Source organism: Grus americana, chromosome 10, assembly GCF_028858705.1.
Source record: "Grus americana isolate bGruAme1 chromosome 10, bGruAme1.mat, whole genome shotgun sequence".
In the NCBI taxonomy this organism is placed as follows: domain Eukaryota; kingdom Metazoa; phylum Chordata; class Aves; order Gruiformes; family Gruidae; genus Grus; species Grus americana.
In genome coordinates, this window is record NC_072861.1 from 9,125,248 (window position 1) to 9,143,716 (window position 18,469).

Here is an 18,469-nt window from a genome sequence, read left to right on the forward strand (position 1 = left end):
CACTTGCACAGTTCAACAGTGGAACAACCCAAATACCCCAAACCATTTCATTTGTGTTTTGACATGGCATCCTTGTTTGTACAATTAGAGATGATTACATCTCCCATGGGTAAGGTTGCCTGGTACTTTCCAATTTCAGCTTCTGTTTTTAGTGCCTATTACTTTACAGATTTTAATCATAAGAACAAGTTTTCCATCCTGAGAATTTGGGCTGAAATCTTTTAAGATTTTCAGCAAAAATAATCCAGCCTTTCAAATAATTTGATTAAAAAGAACTGCTGGTTTTGTTACTATTAAAAAAAAAATGCTGGTTTTGTTACTATTGCTGAGGAATTTTACTGCCTATAAATTTACTGCTCACAAATTAGAATGATAACAGAGTCTCATAGGTGTTTGTGGGTCCTTGTATCAGGAATGTTCCTTTTCATTGAAAAGTGCCTTAAAATGCTACTGAACATATAAGCGTATGTTCAATATAGGCTTATTAGATTTGGGTTGAATGAGACTTCCCATGTAATTACTCCTTCCAGCCCTCAAGGTGAGTGTGATGCTGCATGCCAGGACTGAGAAGGACTTGCTCTCTGTTCTCCCGTCCCCGCTGCTCTCTTCTGCATGCTGAGGAGGAAGAGTCAGCTGCTGCTTTACCTAAATGAGGCAGCCCCAATGCTGGGCCTAGAACGAACTGAAGCCAGCATGCGTCAGGCTGGAAGGGGAGAGAAGGACCGGACCTAGAGCTGCAAGCCTGAAGGGACAAATCTTCAAGGATGGGCAAGGGACCAGGCAAGAAGTGGCACGGCTAAGGGGGTGGCAGAAGTGTCTCTGACACTTACCTGTGGATGGTGGAACCTAGCATTGTTGAATCTCACCATTGCTCTTCACACTGGAGCAGCAAACCTGCACCACGTTAATTATTCCATTAGTTAATTAGCAGAGACATGTACCTGGAAATTAAAAGTTTTAAGCTTATTTACAACTGATACAATTTGGAGACCATATCTGATGCAATGGAAACTGGGGGTGGGGCAGGGACAAGGGAGGAAGGAGGTCCAGGAAGACCTGTGGAAGCACATACAGACAGCTCAGTTTGCACAGCCTTCCAGTTGAAAAGTCACCAATCACAGAAACAGAAGAATTAACCAGTGTGTGGTTGTGGCTATTTTTCATCAGTTATCCTGGATATGCAAAATAGCCACACAAGAAAAATAGACAATGAAGCTTAACAGCTTGTCATTTTTGGTTTCATTCACAGTCTTTTCCCTGATACCCCTCTAAATGCAGAATCTGTATGCCTGCAGCAGGGGGGTTGGAACTAGATTGTATTTAAGTTCCCTTCCAACCCAAACGATTCTATGATTCTATGATTATATATATATATATAAAAACCCTTTATACTGAGAGCTTTATCGACACATTTGTTATACTTCTGTATAACAGGATAATGATGACCAGGTGGCTACAGACAATGACAGGCACTAATTTATATTGGGTTACTACCTTCATATTGTATAGGCTGACACTTTTTTTTTTTTCATTTTTAGCATTCTTGTCCTCTTCTTGTACTTGCATTTTATGATGTTTACATTTACTATTCTTGCATTCTAGGAAAGAAATGAGCATTTAAAAAGCTTTATGTTTAATTACACTTTCAGCTGTTAATTAGTCATGTAAACAAGTTAAATGGACATTTAATTAAATGTTACCCTTTTAAAAGGGTAAACTGGAAGTAGAGCCCATTGAATTAAAACTGATATTGTGTGCATTTATCTTAATTAAGTAGTGATAGGGATTAATGTGCTTTAGCTGTTATATTCATAATCAGATACATTAGCATTTATGTCTTTGTAGCATATAGAAAATCAGTTAAGATGTGAGCTCTCTTCTGCTAGGTACTGTACAAACAGAACTTGAAGTGTATCTGCAAGACTTACTTCCTTTCTTTGTCACTTTTAAAAGAAAACATAGTGATACTCTCTCCAGCTTTTGCAGGTATGAACTGACCATTCTGATGACAATTCAAAACACGATCCAAAAATTTCCCCTACCTCATGATTTTATATTTATATATAGGAGATTTCTCTCCTATAGAGTGAACTTTCAATATTTTGAGATGGGGACTTCTCATTCTAGCACCTTGAGATTCTAGTCTGAGTGAGAGAGGGCAATCCAGTAAATATCAAGCCCACAAATGCCCTAAAGAACTCATCTGATTTTGAAAGCAGTTATTTCAGTGGTCAGAGAAAATAATTTGGGAGTAGTCTGAAGCACCTAACGTGGTTGTGCAGCAATCAATTGGCTATTTGGTGTCTTTCCAACAAACACACAAACTAGGGCTAATGATTAATTCTGCTTCTGTGACAACCTAACGCTTCTGATACTGTTCATCTCTGCTCATTTATTGGCACTAGGGAGCAAAATGCAGTGATGCTCTACTCCTCAGACATCTCATTCTACAGATGAGTTTATAAGCTTGTGTTTGGAGAATTTATTTTTACAATGATGGCTACAGACTCATTCATGTTCATCAAATTTCTTTAGTTGTATTTGAATATAAAAGACTAACCTTCTATAATTCCACCACAAGTATTGCTTTTTTTGCATCCTGGATAGAGAGGATGTTCATTTAATACAACATTGTGTGTCAGAACTTCCATGAGCATAAAGAACCACTTAATTTACTTGTATATAAAGTAGTAATCTAGCAAACTAGTAAATCAGTCTTTTCTGGCATTTCCAAGAGTCTTCCTTAGCCATTAAAATACAGTGAAGGGGACAGAAAAAACCTCGGCACAAAAAACCAAGAAAGTGGGGCCAAAACCCCACGTCACCAAGTTATCAAGACACTCGTTGTGCCCATTTTGTACAAGAGTTTAATGCCATGTCATTTACTTTGAATAATTTCCTCCTGGATTTTTTTTTTTCTTAAAGAGCTGAATTGTTGAGTTTTCCAAAACAAATGTAACTTAGTATGTTATTCAGAGCTTTGATGAAAAGAGGTAACTCCAGCTATAGGATCTGCATAGGTATCTCATGCTTTTCTGAAGTACAGGGCTAGCAGGGATCTACATCTAACATAGATTGAATTTTGAGTTATATTGTAAATTATTTTCTCATCTGTTCAAATCACATTTGGCAGCAGTTACTGTTTTGACTGATATAGTTTATATTTAGTTCCTTTTGTCACTATATGTTTTGGTGATACTGTTAAAAATACAGTGGATCTCTCCTGAAAATGAAACGGTATCTGTAGTTTACCTGAAATAACTAGAATTCCAAATATTTAACTCAGCCACTGACTTCCTAACAGATCTGCCCTCCAGGATCAGTTATGAGCAGCACTTTGAGAGAGATTTTTATCTCTTGATATTTGGTATATTTTTTTAAGACTTTTTTCTTTTTTAAATCTTTTTTTGTTTGTTTGGTTTGTTTTGTTTAACAGCAGTTGTTAATTGCATCAAAACATTTGTAAAGTCAGGATTAGGAGAGAATTGAAAGGGATTCTGTTTACAACCCAGACAATTTGCAGTTTCAGAGCCTAAGGCCTGGTCTGTGCAGTTTATGACAATACAAACAAACAAACAATCCCAGGTGACTGCAATCAAACAGCTGATCTAGCTGAAGTCATAATGAACATGCACATGCAGTTGCTTGTGGTATCAGTTGAACAGTATATCCATGTCTTACCCAGAGAATAAACTCACAATATTTTGCAATGGCATCCAGGTTGACAGTGGGATTAGTTTCAGTGAAACAAATGACATTTAAACAGTACAAAACACCCCCGCAAATGGCACCTGACTTATCTGCTCTTTGACAGCAGAGACATGAAGGGAAGAAAGGAAAGGATTGTAGCAGTCTCCTATTAGCACCACTTTCCCCGCTTTCTGGGAACCATTTCCCTCACTGCACTGGACAGGTGAGCAGCAGGAAGGCCGGAGCCAGGGGCTGTGCCTCTCTCCAGGGATGCAACTCTCTGGGTTAGTGATGCCCTGTGACTAGGGCAGCCGCATCATGGCGCTCAGCTCTGGCCACATCTTGTCTGCACAGAGGCAGGAAGGTGTCACACTGCTTCTTCATTCCTTCTTGAACCCCACTCTTGAAATGCTGCCACGCTTTAAAATTGGGACAAATAATTTCTTCCTTTTACAGGACATTTTATTATCCACAGGTTAGGTATATTAGAAAGCATAAGGTATTAGAGTTACAAACAAAAAGCAAAGTTTACCATCCAATATCTAGGTTGTCTTTTACAGGCTGTTGCATTTAAATTTTGTTCTGCCATAATTTCCAGATGCTAATGGAGAAAATGTTAATGTTGATTAATTCTTGGGGACATGTTAACTCTTGTATAAAGAATCCAGAATCTTCTTTTTAACAGCATGTACTCAGTGCCAGAGGAAAAAAGATGGAGTCCATTTTAAGCCTTTCCCAATGCTTTAGATTTACAGGAAAGCTTTCCTACAACATTCCAAAATGCTCACTCTAGCAGAATTGTATTTAACAAAGGTATCCCTATCTCTTCCATGAAAAAAACCAAACAAAAAAAAAAGAGCAAATGGAGAAAAAAGGAAATAATAAAAAAAAAAAGGATGAAGGACTTATGAAGTATATGCAAACAGGACAGCAGAAGCATGGTAACGAGGAAGGGGAAAATGCCATTTTTACTCTGTCTCGAAGTGACAAACTTGTAGCAGGTCTCATTCAGAAAAAGGGGGAGGAGTGATAAGGGATGCTCAAAGGCTTGATTTACTACTATTACTGGAGTAAGTTAGAATTGAGAATGTGTGCTGGGGAAGGCACCAGCACACCTCTTCCACAGCTACTACTAAAGACATACTTACATGGCAGAGTCTCACTTCCCATATTTGGCCAGACCACGTTAAGAGATTTGCCTGGCTAAAAGTGCTGGCATACTAGAAAAACTTACCTGTAAATGCATGCTGACCAGTCTTTCACAATGTAAACTAGATCGCAACACAATGGTTAGGTTTTCTGAGGTTACAAAGGACAGTATCGAGAATTGGAAAGGATGCAGTACACAGCAGCCATACTGACATACACCATGTTCAGTTAAACGTCACAACTTTATATATAGTCTATTTGCTTTTGTCTTTGCTGTGCTTTCCCAGGGATATTTATTTAGAGAACAGTTGAAAAAACCTCAAGCTTCTAAAAACTCTGCTTGTTACTTGAGCTTTTTGGCTTAAAAAGTTGTGGACTAGGAATTGCATGAAGATTTCACCGTCTCTATGCCTCTGGCATTGTACGCTTCAGTTTTCTTTTGTCTGCATTCACAGAAAGAAAAATTGGAGAAAATGTGAAAATTTTGATTTCAAGCTTAAGCTACAGACTTTTTTTTTTTTTTAATAAAACCTACGTAGATGCATCAATCAATTCAGAAGTCAGCCAGCACTGAACTGCAATGCACAAAAGGGGCTTAGATCTTAGAAACCCAGCTTAAGGACAGGCAAAGCAAAGGCCCAAGACATAGCAGGAGGCATGTGCCTACGGGACCAGCTTCCGCTCCCAGTTTACTATTTGCTTGTGCAGCAGCAAATGCAGGTTACATACTGCTCCTTCTCAGCTCACTGGGCGCTTCTGTATTGGCTTCACAGGGAGCAGCAACAGCACTTCTTGTGCCTGCAACTTATGCCATGTACCCTGAGAACATACGTTAGGTTTTATTCAGACAAAGGTGGAAGCTGGTTTTGCTGGTGTTTTTCAAGCAACTCATTACCTATGAGGAGAGAGAAATTTAAAAAACTCACTGATTTACCATGTTAAAAAAAGATGGCACATTTATTGCTACATAAATGTTATATACATAGTGTTTTCTGTTACATTGACAGAAATTTTTTTGAACTTCTTGCTGCTGGTTGGAAAGGTTTATCAGCAATACCTTGAAATTTGACACAGGGTACAAATCTGCAATAAACCAACAATGGAAACTGGAGAACAAGATGAGAAGCAATTCATCTCGGACAATTAGCTCTTACAATACTCCATAGGTACTACACGGTATGCTAGAACCCTACTATGGTCTTACAATGCTATTGTAAATTTCTGATATTAATGAACAGGTTATGGTAAATAACCCTACATTTTTACTACCTAATATAGTAAAATAAAGTAAGAAACTTTTTACTGAAAACTTTTTCGATTTCAAAAATCTAGAAAGAGTAATATTTAGAATTCAAGAAATTTTCTTACAAGATTATTGTATAAAAGACTAGCTACAGTGAAAAATAAGCCAAATGTTTTTTTCTTTCTATTTTATGAAGGAAAGCTTCTGGGCATACTGCAAAGTCTAATATAGCCAAAAAGACAACAAGCTTAGAAGGATAAAGGCCAGGCAGTGGCACGTGATCACTTTCACACGTCATAAGCAACAAATTTGTTTAGCTGATAAACACTGAAATGAAGAACAAGGCCACAGATATAATCAGGTGTTATCTGATGATATATGCAAATTAAAGTCATAGAAATGAGTCCACTAATTCCACAAAATGTTTTGTTAGGAACCATCCAAAACATGAGCTGAAATTCATTAGTTTATTTTAACAATCCAGCTTTGTTCTTTCAAATTACGTGACTTCATAAAAATTACTGGTTTGTTCCTGCTTTGTGTGCGAACCAATTGCCAGTGATGAAAGATGCACTATCTAAACAACAGCTCAGACAACCTTGGCTTCGGAAATTTCCTCCCATGGTCATTGCAGTGGAAGACAGTTTCCATGGAAGTTCAAAGGGATTGTAACCATTTCAACGCATCTGTGACAAAGGAATACCTTATGGACACTGTTCTGGTGGAGAAACATTTAAAGGTTTAATGCTAATATGGCTTGGGGGGGGGGGCATTTCTTTGCATTTGATTCACACTTATGGTTTTTCTCCGCTGACAAGCCATACAAAAATGACAAGGTAATTAATGTGTACAGGAAGGAAAAACTGGTGACCATTGCTCTTATATTCCATCATGTAAGTAAGCCCACCTTACTGGTGGTTCTATCATCACACTACCTGCCACGGTGAATTTACGATTTTACTATTCACCAAAATTACAGCCTGAAAAAAATCTCCTTTGTATTTTAATGCATTTTGTGCTTACGTACAGCTAACACTTTACATGTACTATATGTAGTACTTACTGCTCGGAAAACAAAGCAACTCTAACAAAGTAGATTCTCCCCACCCAATTTACACTTCACGTTACAAGCTTTACTATGAAGCCTAGAAGCCTAAAAAGGTTTTGTTTATAATTAGAAAAAAAAAAAGTTTGAGGAAAGTCTGAGGGAAAATAAAAATCACTTTTTAAATCCAAGAAATGTTATGGTCACAGTATTGCTCCTGCCTGCAGTCTTCACGAGGCCTGTTACTGGCTTGAAGCACGGAGCACAGTATGGAAGGGTAACTGTGACCATAACTGTTCAGATTACCAGAGACCAAAAATAACATAAAAAAGCTATACCAAGGAATAGTTTCCTATTGTGTGGAAAACACTAGTCATATGGCAAAAGGAGAGGAAAGGACAACAAAAGACTTTTCCCTTCCTTTTTTAAGACACTAATAGGTACGCTGGGAATGCTACGGGTCGACGGTTGTCACTGCTTTGTTCTCTGAATGTGAACAGCTTTAGTAAATGCTGGCATCCAGCTGAAATGTTATCAGCTTTTAACATGTTAACTTTTCCCTTTATATGTAGACCTTTACAGTTCCATAACAATAAATAAAATTTGTAGTTACAATGCATTTGTCAATTCAGTTTAGGCACAAGGCAACTTCCACAAGGAGTGGAGAGATCACAACAGTCTCTGATTGTGCAGAAGCGACACACTGCTTGCAACAGAATGATATGTTCAGAGTATTCCATGGGCTGAAATTCTGTCTGAAGATCTTGTATCTTCAATCCTGATGCAGGTGTTGACCAGTAGCTTTGATCATAAGATTGCATTTGGGTTTCTTGCTTCAAGTGTTTTCTCCTGTCAGGTTTGTGTCTTCATAGAATGTTAGTTGTCTGTGTCCTTGTGAAGAAAGGTCACCTTCTGTGTATCCTACCAATAATTCTGGAATTCTAGAAAGATATTTGGGAGAAGAAAGGGCTATTAGGAAAAGAATCAGTAAGAAGCATCAACACTAGAGAACTAGTTTAAACTGTATCTTATGGCATTTGCAGACAGGTGCAAAAGAAAAATCACATTGAGAGGCCTTGAAGTCCTTCTTGCTAGAGATATCCATATCGAGCACGATATATTGAACCGTTTACTCGCTGGAACATCCTATTTGGACTCTCTGGATATGGGAGAAAGAATAACCTGCAAATCTCAGACCTTTAATTTGTGTTTGACTTTGTCCTCTAAAATAAACAGGAGGTAGCACCTAATTTAATCACCACTGTTGAAGGTACGCATTGCCATAGACCTAATAAGACTGTACAGCCTTTTCATGTCAACATCATGCTTTAGTCATCTTACAAAGTTATTGCTATTATAAAAGCAAAGATGTAGTAAAGCTTTTGAAAGTGGTCCATTATATCAATATGGCAAGAATACATCCTGCTCTAAATCAAGAATTATCTGACCATTCAGAAGTTGCTCTGGCACGAAGTAAAACAAATTGAAGAGATTCAAAGCACCTTGTTTTCCTAAAAAGAAAACCCAGTTTGCTGATGAAGAAAGAAGCTGCCTGTAAGGGATGGGGAAAAAGTACTGACTGGAATAAGGCTTGGTTTAAATGCCATTTTGCTGCTAAGGAACACCAGGGAATAATAAACTTCCATGGGACACATTCTGGCAAGATGCATGCCTTGATCTTAAGCTAAAATAGAAGCAAACCAGTCTACATATACAACAACAACAAACCTCCCCAAACACAAAATTTAGTAAAGTTACAAATTAAAATAAGGGCACTGAACCTAATCTCTTACTCTTTTTGAAAGTAGCAACAGTTCTACTGTTTTAAAAGACATGGAATAGCCAGAATTTTTTCTTCTCAAAATCAAGTTTTTCCCAATTATTTAAAAAACCCAACTAACCAACAACATGGAATAAAGCCAAAAGACTAATATTCCTGTCACGCCTCCCCATCAGCATGTTTTAAACGACCTATTGCGTATTGGACTGCACAGGGCTTTTGGAAACACCTATTTATCTCACCAAGCTGAAAACATTACTTTTTAAATCTTAACTGTCTTACTAATACAGATTGTGCCTTAAGACAGTTAGCAATCTCTGGCTGGGCAAATGATACGAGTTAGAATGACCGGCTGGAAGCCAGACAGCAAATCTCTTGGGGATGAGGAGTCTCTCTAACTGTTTCTATCAGCACTGGGAAACAATGTGTGGATTTTTAAATGAACTAATGTGATATTTAGACCATTTAAAGATGTAGAGTTCATCTCTCTCATGCTTGGCTTATCTAGCAAGCTGTTAACTATTCCTCTGATGTCATGCCAAGAAGGCCACCTGAGCCAAGAGATGAAGCCATTGGGAACAACACATGGAAACAAAGAGACTTCAACGACAATTTCTTGGGGTTTTGTTTTATTATAAAACTGGACAAATCTGCTCTCTTTTGCTTATGCTCAGAGATATGAAAGTACTAAGCAGCATAAAGAAGTTTGGTGCTAGTGGCAGCTCAGTAACTGAGAATAAACATACCTAGATCTCCCAAATGTTAGCCAATAAAAAGCAACAAGAGACATACCTGGCTGGTGTTCACATATGACCCATAGGGTTGGTAGTTTCACTCAGGCCAGGGTGGCTTCCTGGGTGTGGTGTTGGCGGCTCTGCCGATACGGCAGAAACTTTTTCTTCTTCCCTTCTCTTAAGGCAGGCTGCTTTAGGGTTTAGGTTTCGTTCTGCAACAGAAAAGTGATTCTTAACATCCCATACCCTGATACCAAGGGGAATATTGACACATTAACCGCTGCAGTAAAAATAACTATGCAGCTTCCCTCTTCTAAGTCCTTATGTCCCTGTGCTAAAATGCAGGTGTCTAAAGCTGCAGACAAGCGCCAGGGAAAACCCTACCAGGCACCTCCTAAACTGTTATTAAAAAAAAAAAAAAAAAGAACAAACCAACAAACTTTACTAGCTGCCAACATACACCTTCAAAAAACTTTTAACAAGTGTCTCCCCTGTCACCAGAAGTTGCTGAAGTGCAAAATGAGAACTGGCTGTAACTTACAGTGTAATAAAACAGAGATTTCTGTGTTTTGTTGGTATGTTGAAGTCATACCAACCCTACTGACATCACACTAGTTTTAGTAATGTTACTGCTTCTTTCTTCACCTTAAGTATTAGCCTGCTGTTAGAACCGGAAGGTAGAATGTCTTAAGTTGACAGTTCTCTTCGTACCTCCAAGTCTGTGACATCATCTTGTGCCCATCTCATGTAAATTGAAAGAATATGACAGTCACACAGAGCAGAAGGATTATTTTTTTTAAACCATATTTCTTCTCTCATTAAAGTCAGTACTTTATAATAGCCAGTTGTGGACTAGCTAGCGAGGTATTTCCATCAGTATGTTTCCACTTCCCCAATTAGCTTCAACAGATGTAGATTTGGATCTACTTTTCAAATAATGACAGTTTCTACAAGTCAGCTGTTCCTGTTCTTCAAAATGGCTTTTCATGACTCAAAATATAAAAGATGTAAATCGCAATGGCCAAAGAGACGCACAAGAAGTGTGTAATATATTCTAGCAGCGCATGTTGAATTTAATCAACATTTTGAGGTATTTTTCTATGTTTTCAGTGAATTCTGTTTTGCAGTTTAAGATTGCAGATACAGTTTTAACCTTAAGGAGACTGCCAAAACTGAACAGACAGCACAAGCCCTTCTCTTGCTCTGCGCAGGTGCCCCTCTAGTAATTGCTGTTTGCTGACCCCTGTGCATTTTAGAAAGCGTAGAATCTAGCTAATCTAACAGAGGCAATTTGGGACAGACTTGCTCATTCTGCTTTCACCCAAGTCATTATCAACAGTGTCCTATTGCATTTCCTAAGGATAAGCACTCCCAAAGATCCTGCTGGAAAAAAAAAACCCTGCTAACTTGTCTTAATCACAGTTTTCCTTGTTTAAATGTGGCTTGCCTTGAAGTTTTAAAGAAGATTTAATTATGTGGAAACTTTGAAAGCAAGTTAATTTACAGTGATTTAGGAAACAGAGATAAAAATGCTAGCCTACAGTTAAAGCTTAAAATCTGAAATGTTTCCTTTTGAATAGCACCAATCACAAAATGAGAAGCTTCATTACCAGCAGAGAGAGGAAATTGTGTATGCAATTATATAATGCACTGGTGAAAACTCCTCTGGGTGCCACACAAAGCTCTGGCCACTCACTCTCAGGAACAGGTGCAAAGACAGACGGGCGAGATAAAACAGGGAATGCAGCCTCTCTCACAAGAGGCACGGTGTGCTTGTGATAGGGTTCCTCAAACGCACGGGGAGTAGAAGGCGAGATGGAAACGTGAGGAAGGAAAAGCTCTCAATCTACACTGCCTGTAGAATGGGTCCAATTTAACTGTAAGCACTTTTAGAAAAAGATTTCTACCAGAGACATAAGGCTCAGAAGCAACCTCTGACCAAGGCAAAAGTGATTTTATTAATTTTCACATAGTGTTTTATGTGGAGTATACAATCTGTGAGAACAGGGACATGGACTTGATGGTTTTCAAACATTAAAAAACATGCTTGATTAATGTTATTCTGACCTCGTCATAATATTCAACTTTATCTTCCAGACTACGGCAAGCATTTTCAGACCAAAACAATTCCCAAGACCAAAGTCTCAGAGATGCTAAAAGGAGGACACTCACCCATTTAAGTGCCACCTACATAGACTAGGCACGACTAGGCTCCCTCCTAGTTGGGAGGAACCTACACCCTGATGGCCCAGCCCAACTGCCTGACCAATTCAGGGCTGACCAGAAGTTAAAGCAAGGGGCCTCTGAACTTTGACATGTCTTTGACACAAGTTTAAAGGGAGACTAAAAGCCAACTGGAGCTTCACCAACACACGAGAATGGAACAGCTGAAGAACTAAACATGAGTCCTAGAATTCTCTTTCCTTAACAGAGTGAACTGCACAAAGAACTCTTCTTTCTGTACCTACCAATAGGCCTGTTACTTCTTTCCTGGAAAAAATTAAAAGGAATCGGGGAAAGAAAATACATGCAAAATCAACTCTGATTCAATTAAAGTAGAAGTAGGCTTCCTCCCTCCTCCCCAGTGTATGTTTAATGCAAAACCCTAAGTACATGCAGTTAAATTCACTGCATTTTAATATTTCAATTATGTGAAAATAGATCTCGTTTGTGCTAAAGCTTCTGTACTATTAAGTAAGTGTTTGTTACAATTTAAAGCAAGATGTGTCAATATTTTAATTAATCAATTTACCTTGAAAACACAGGTGAAGAGATGGCTAATTGCACAGGGAAAAAAAAAGAAAGATCAAAGTATAAACCTAATACTCCCTTCTCCTCCCCTCCTCTTTTCTTTTTTTTAAAGCAATTCTTTGCTTTTCCTAAAGAATTTCAACATCGTTACAGAACAGCAAACATGCTTTTAGTAACTTGTGCATCTAGTGATGCAGATTTCAAGAGATTGACACTGTTGCACGAACAGAGCTACCCATCAAACTGCCAGAGCACAATGACGGGCTACTAACCTCTCACTTGCTGCTCTAGACTGAGGATGACTGCCACAGCCTGGTGAAGAATAAGCAGTTTCGTCTGTGGTTTTTCACTCTTCAGATGAAGCTGACACATACGGCCAAGTTCTTTAAATGCCTCATTAATATCTCGTACGCGCAAACGTTCTCTAGCGTTATTTGCCATTCTCCTCTCCTTTTCTCTTTCTATTTTCTGCTCTGGGTTTAAATCCTCATCTTCATTAGTACTGCTGCAAGAAAGTATAAATAAAAGTATATTGAAATATCACTGGTATTTCGAACAAGCGATCTGGCTGCTGGTTCAAAATTTTCAGTTGATGAAATTAAACTTCTTCCCACTTAATCTATTTCATATTGAAGTACATTTAGGTAGCTAAGAAAGTGTTAGATATCAATGCTTAAGTATTCAAAGTAATTCTTGCTGCCTTTTCCTGAAAATGAATGTTAAATGGTTTCTGCATGAAGAACATCCACAGAATATAGTCTACAGACAGTAAACACCGAAACACTTCTATGAAGAGTAGTGGCAACATGCTGCCCCTTGAAGCAAAAGATGTGCCCAAACTACCACTTCACTCAATTACTCATGAACATTCAAATAGGTAACTCTGCTATCTTGTCAGGTGAAGAATACATCATTTTCAGCAAACAGTTTTTCCTAGTTTCCAATAGATCAGCTTATATTAAAAGGCATTCAAGTAATTTTCAATTTAATGTGCCTATTAAAAAGTTTTAGTTTTGTTAAAGACCTTCCTGGCCAATTTTAGAACTATTTTTTCTTCTAATACCCAGTGCAGAGCTAAACAGTTATATTTAGAATTCTTGTATCACTGCAAATGATTATATGTAGTTGCATACCTGCCTTTTAATATTGGACTGTCCAACTAAGTCTAAAACTGTGCAAAACCTCTGCTCTACTAAAATGAATACACTGAAATGCCGTTAGACACCTGTAATGGTATAGACGCCATTGCCCTTGGTTGCTAAATTCTGATTGTTTACTGTTATCACAAATTTCAATGCCTGTGTCAGGCCTATTGGGCAGATGCAGAACTGTTTTACCCAGGGTCAGCTCCACAGTCTTTGTCCGTGGCTTGGGAGGGGAAGAAGTGTTTAAACAGGATATTTCCCTATTGTGTTCACCCCAGGCTCTGAGTTATCAGGCTGCCACTCTCTATCACTACTGGCTCAACATTTAGAAGCGCAGCCCTGTCCTATGCTGGGCAGGGCCCTCTGAATCTTTTACCACTTACCTGTACAGGCAGATATTAGGCAAGGCACTAACGTAAGGGAATGAATACTTTTCAGGTGATTTTCCCAGAAAATCCTCTATCTTGTATCTAAATAGATACAGCTACTGTAAACTATTTATCTATTTCAGCTGCCTATTAATGTATGCACTGAGGTAATGCAAAAGCCTTGAAATAAATTTATCAAACGTACAGACAACATGCTACAGAGCATTAACGAAGCACGAATTCTCCAGGTCATGTCAGCAACCCACCTTGTTCTGCCTCTAGATGAGACCTTGATATCCTTCTGGGAGGACTCATCATCTGATTTCATGTCATCCGATGAGGGGGGTTCATGCATATTTTCATCTTTCTCCTTATGTTCAGACTTGATTTCTGTTGGACCTATAGCCACAGACTGGCTCTGTAAGCCACCCGACAGTGCTGCAAGCAACCAGAGATTAGTATGAGTATGACAGGAGCGAGACACTGAGGAGAATCTCAAGCAGGTACTGCAGATGGGAGGCCAGACAACAGGAGGAACTACACTCTGGCAACAGAAACAAGAGAAATCCTAGTGACACTGCTGTACTTAGACATGTGTCACAGGTCGTAAAGGGACCATAATTCATAGAGCAGCTTGATCAGTAATAATAAAATAAGCAAAAATCAGCTTAATCTAAGAACGACACTGTTGAAGACTAAAGGACATTTAGCAAAGTAAGGAAATTTGCACCTCATGTCTGGGCTGCAAACCTAAGGGCAGAGCCTCACTGACATTGAGGCTTGGGCTTAGGCCAAATGTGCAACACACACAGCCCTAAATGGTGCAAGCATTCATTTGCTAATGAATAAGCTGACTTCTGTTTTCTACAGCTTACTTCTTTAGGCTAAAAACTGAGGGAACTGTAAACACTTGGGTGGAATGGCTTCCTTTTATTAGCTAGCCTGAAATCTGGCCTCAACTCACTCTGCAGCCCTCCTGGACGATTTGGAAATGGCTACAGTACTGCAAATGGCATTATGGCTACTTAAGCCGGAAGAATGCGGTTGTAATGTGAAGTCTTCTACTAAAACTGTACTGGGACAAGTCTAACACAGGGAGGCCCTCAAAATTGTTGCAGGAATCCCTAACAGTGGTGGTTTACAGCATTTAAAATTTATTTTTATTTCTCAACGTTATCTATGTCCCTATCCCCTGTGTTGATGCAAGTTTACCAAGATCTACAGCCTCATCAGCTCTGGATTATTACAGACCCTGTTGAGCATTTTATGTTGCTGGCAAGTTACCTCTGTAGCTTTCCTGTGTTTTATGATTTAGTTCTGTGCTCTGAGCAGAAACTGTACTGGGAAGAACTGAGTGGTTGCTGTTGAGGCTGACACTTTCTTCCCGATGAGTCCCAACCTAAAGCAAAGCAAAGCAAACATTTCTATTAAAGATGTGACTTAAACTGTTTTTGGAGTATTTCTTTGAAAGACAAAGTATTTACTGGATTAGAGACCTGAGTTAAAGTTCTAGCTCAGTAAAGGAAAGACTTAGTTGGAAGATGCCGTTACACTAAACCACCTGACTACACCGTACTGGATTAAGCTGTGTTTCAAGCAGTGACCAACACCTGTTTGGAATAACATAGCAACCTAGCAACCTTCCCCCCCCCCCCCCACTATTTTCCCACAGAACACTACAGAATTTTCTCCTTGATTTATACCTGAGGGGTACAAGATTTGATTAACTTTTGATTGCTTTAATCCAACTATCACCTCTAGTACTTATAACATTTTGATCCTTAAAATAAAATCATGGGGAATAGCGGTCTTCACCACATGTGGAAGGCGTGCATACCGCCCTACACTCATGTATACAGATTCATACACACATCTCCTCACTTCTTGTTTGATGAAACAGGATTAAGAAAGAACTGGATCTATATTAACTTTAATAATTCTCTCTCATCTTCCTCCTGTCTCAGCTAAATACGTTTAGTTTAGTCCCATTACAGAATCTTATCATATGAAAATAAACCAGGCATCTAACTAGTCTTACTACTTCTCTCAGTATTTTCTAATCTGCTCCTTCATAATACATCCCAATTAAATTTCTAAGCAGCAAGCACTGAGATGAAGAATCTTTAAAAAAATCCCTATTTTGCATAAACTTCAATGATGACATGCAAGATAGCTATGAGTGCGCACACCTAGCTTGAAGAGACAAAGACTGCTGCTCAATACAGAAATACTGTTATCAAGGCAAATCTCTATAAAAAAGAAAATTCTTTTGTTTAAAAAAGAGGTAAAGACACACTGCCTGTATTTAAATAATTTGGAATGCAGACCATTTAAAGCTTTTGATTCTTAAAGACACAAAAGTCCTTTATTTATAATATAACCAACACAATACAATTAAACAGTTAAAAAACTGAACAAAAATGAGGGATTCTACTATTATTTGTATAGTTACAAAAACTGGCTACAGATGAAGCTTTTTATTGGAACAGTAGCAAACATGTCAACTAGAAGATTAAGCCTTTAATTAAATAGGTTTATTGCCTGGAGTTACACATGAGAACCACTGTTTTTCAATAAATCCTTCAATCCCAGTAAACTGCTGAGCTTTGAATCCCTCTTGAGTAATTAATGCAGCTTTTACCTTTCATGTCTTAGTATGGATTTTACCCAGAGAGAGATAAATACCCTTATGCAAGTTTATCCTTTGTTTAATATACACTCGTTCCTGTAAGCTAACGCACAGGAACAAGAAAGGAAAGGGGGGAGAACCCCCCTGACAACCCACAACTAATATCAGGTCATTCTGGGCTGCTATTTGTATCTATTCTTCTGCAGAAAATCTCCTCTTGTATACTGCAGAATATCTGCTGCTATTTAAAGTATATTTTATCTTCCTTTGTGTGCGATAGGCTTTGTTTGTGAGAAGTTCTACTACGGATACAGTCATCTTGGCTCTTGTGAGTGTCATGAATTCACTGGATTAAGGAGCGCAGCCTGGGTCTTTCAGCCTACGAGAGAAAACTCTTCACAACGGCAATGTGAAACTCATTCTCCACACTGAACTTCCAAAAACGAGTCTTTCCCTAATTCTGCCCCGCAGGTTGTGTGTTTTATTTTATTCTTCCGGTCATGCTTAGTCCTAACACATGAGGGTGCTTTTATTCAAGCTACAGACTATTAATCACTTCAGGGCCAGGTTTGTTCCAAAATCTACTTAAAAAAGGCAAAAATTTCTTAAAGCTGTGTACAAACATAGCAGCTGCCAGAACCCTGGCAACTTTTAAATCTAGAGCTAAGCTAAAAGTGACAGACTAGCAAATCAGTTCTGATAAAGGCAGAAAATAAATTAGAAATCAAAACTGAATTCAAGTCTGTGTTACAGTCCTTTGAAACAGGCTTACAAATTCAAAGCATACAATTTAGATTAACAAGATTTATGCAGAAATCTTAAGAGCTGAAGTGTTACAAAACTGACCACAATATGAATTTTTATCTCTGATCTATGATGTACTAGAAAATACAAAGAGGCAAACAAAAAAACCCCAAACCAAAAGACTTGCTGAAAGTCACTGTATCCCATGTGAAGGCCAAAAGCTTTCCTATGAACACAACTTATCAGTGACTGCTTCAAGGTACCAAATTGGATATTTAGTATCTTAAACACCAAGTTTAGAAAATTTAGTTTTGCTTTTACTTTCCCTGGACTCCCACTTCACAGAAGAAGAGGCTCTCTCCATCTGCATTTCAATGGAGCGCAACCTCGGGATTCCTTTAAGTCTTCTGAAAGGCATTTTATACCATCAGCTCCCCGGCCTTCAGAACAAACAAGCCTGTGACATGTTTTCTTAGTATTATTCGTAGGTAATTCTCAGTCAAATGACTTCCTAGCACTAAAGGTGGCTGGGGCACTGCGTGTCCAGCTCCGGGGCAGAAACGTCCTTGCAGCTCTTGGGCGTCAGGGCACTCTTCACTACGCTGGTGCTATAAACATCCCCGTTATAAAAATACTTGCGAAGTATCTGCAGAATATTTGCAGAAGCGGTACTGAAGGCACCCGCAGGCCTCCCAGCCCCCGCCGCCCGGCCCGGGCAGGAGCTGGCAGCCGCGGTCTGGACTATTTCAGCATAATGACGTTAGCAGAACTCCCTTTGTAACCCGATTCCTCCCACAAATGTTTCTCTCGCGTTTCCTGGCGGATTCCGCTTCCCCCCCCCCCCCCCGCCCTCGCCCGGGGCACCCGCCGCGGCGGCCGGGCCCTGCCAGCTGCGCGGGGCGGGGCGGCAGCGCGCGCCCGCATTAGCATACAGCTGGGCGCCCCTGCGCGCCCCCGGCCCGGGGCACCCCCAGAGCCCTGCCCCACCTCCCCGCCATCCGCACCTCGGCCTCTTCTTCCTGCGGGCTTGATTAAAAAACCGGCCCGTTATAACTCCACTGTTCCGCTAATAAGGACTTGCAGGATTTAATTGTATAAGCAAACAAATGCGCAGTTAATTCATTCTTTCATGAGCTCATTTAGCCTTATTTTCATGATCCCTCTTAAGTAAACCCTACACACTCCTCAGGC

At 39.2% G+C, this 18,469-nt stretch overlaps 1 protein-coding gene across 20 annotated transcripts in view; it reads right to left on the reverse strand.

Annotated features, from left to right (window-relative positions):
* Positions 1–5,768: 5,768 nt before the first annotated feature.
* The window catches only part of TCF12 (transcription factor 12), a 173,614-nt gene continuing 160,913 nt past the window's right edge, over positions 5,769–18,469 (reverse strand). For 15 of the 20 annotated variants that reach the window (XM_054836450.1, XM_054836442.1, XM_054836447.1 and 12 more), the window contains 5 exons: positions 15,190–15,304; positions 14,172–14,343; positions 12,665–12,897; positions 9,700–9,853; positions 5,769–8,068 (listed from right to left, as the gene is read on the reverse strand). In XM_054836450.1, the coding sequence (XP_054692425.1) occupies positions 9,711–9,853; positions 12,665–12,897; positions 14,172–14,343; positions 15,190–15,304 (663 nt within the window). In that variant the 3' untranslated portion in view covers positions 5,769–8,068; positions 9,700–9,710. The remainder of the gene's footprint in view (positions 8,069–9,699; positions 9,854–12,664; positions 12,898–14,171; positions 14,344–15,189; positions 15,305–18,469) is intronic. The other 5 variants (XM_054836451.1, XM_054836446.1, XM_054836455.1 and 2 more) reach the window with 1 other exon arrangement.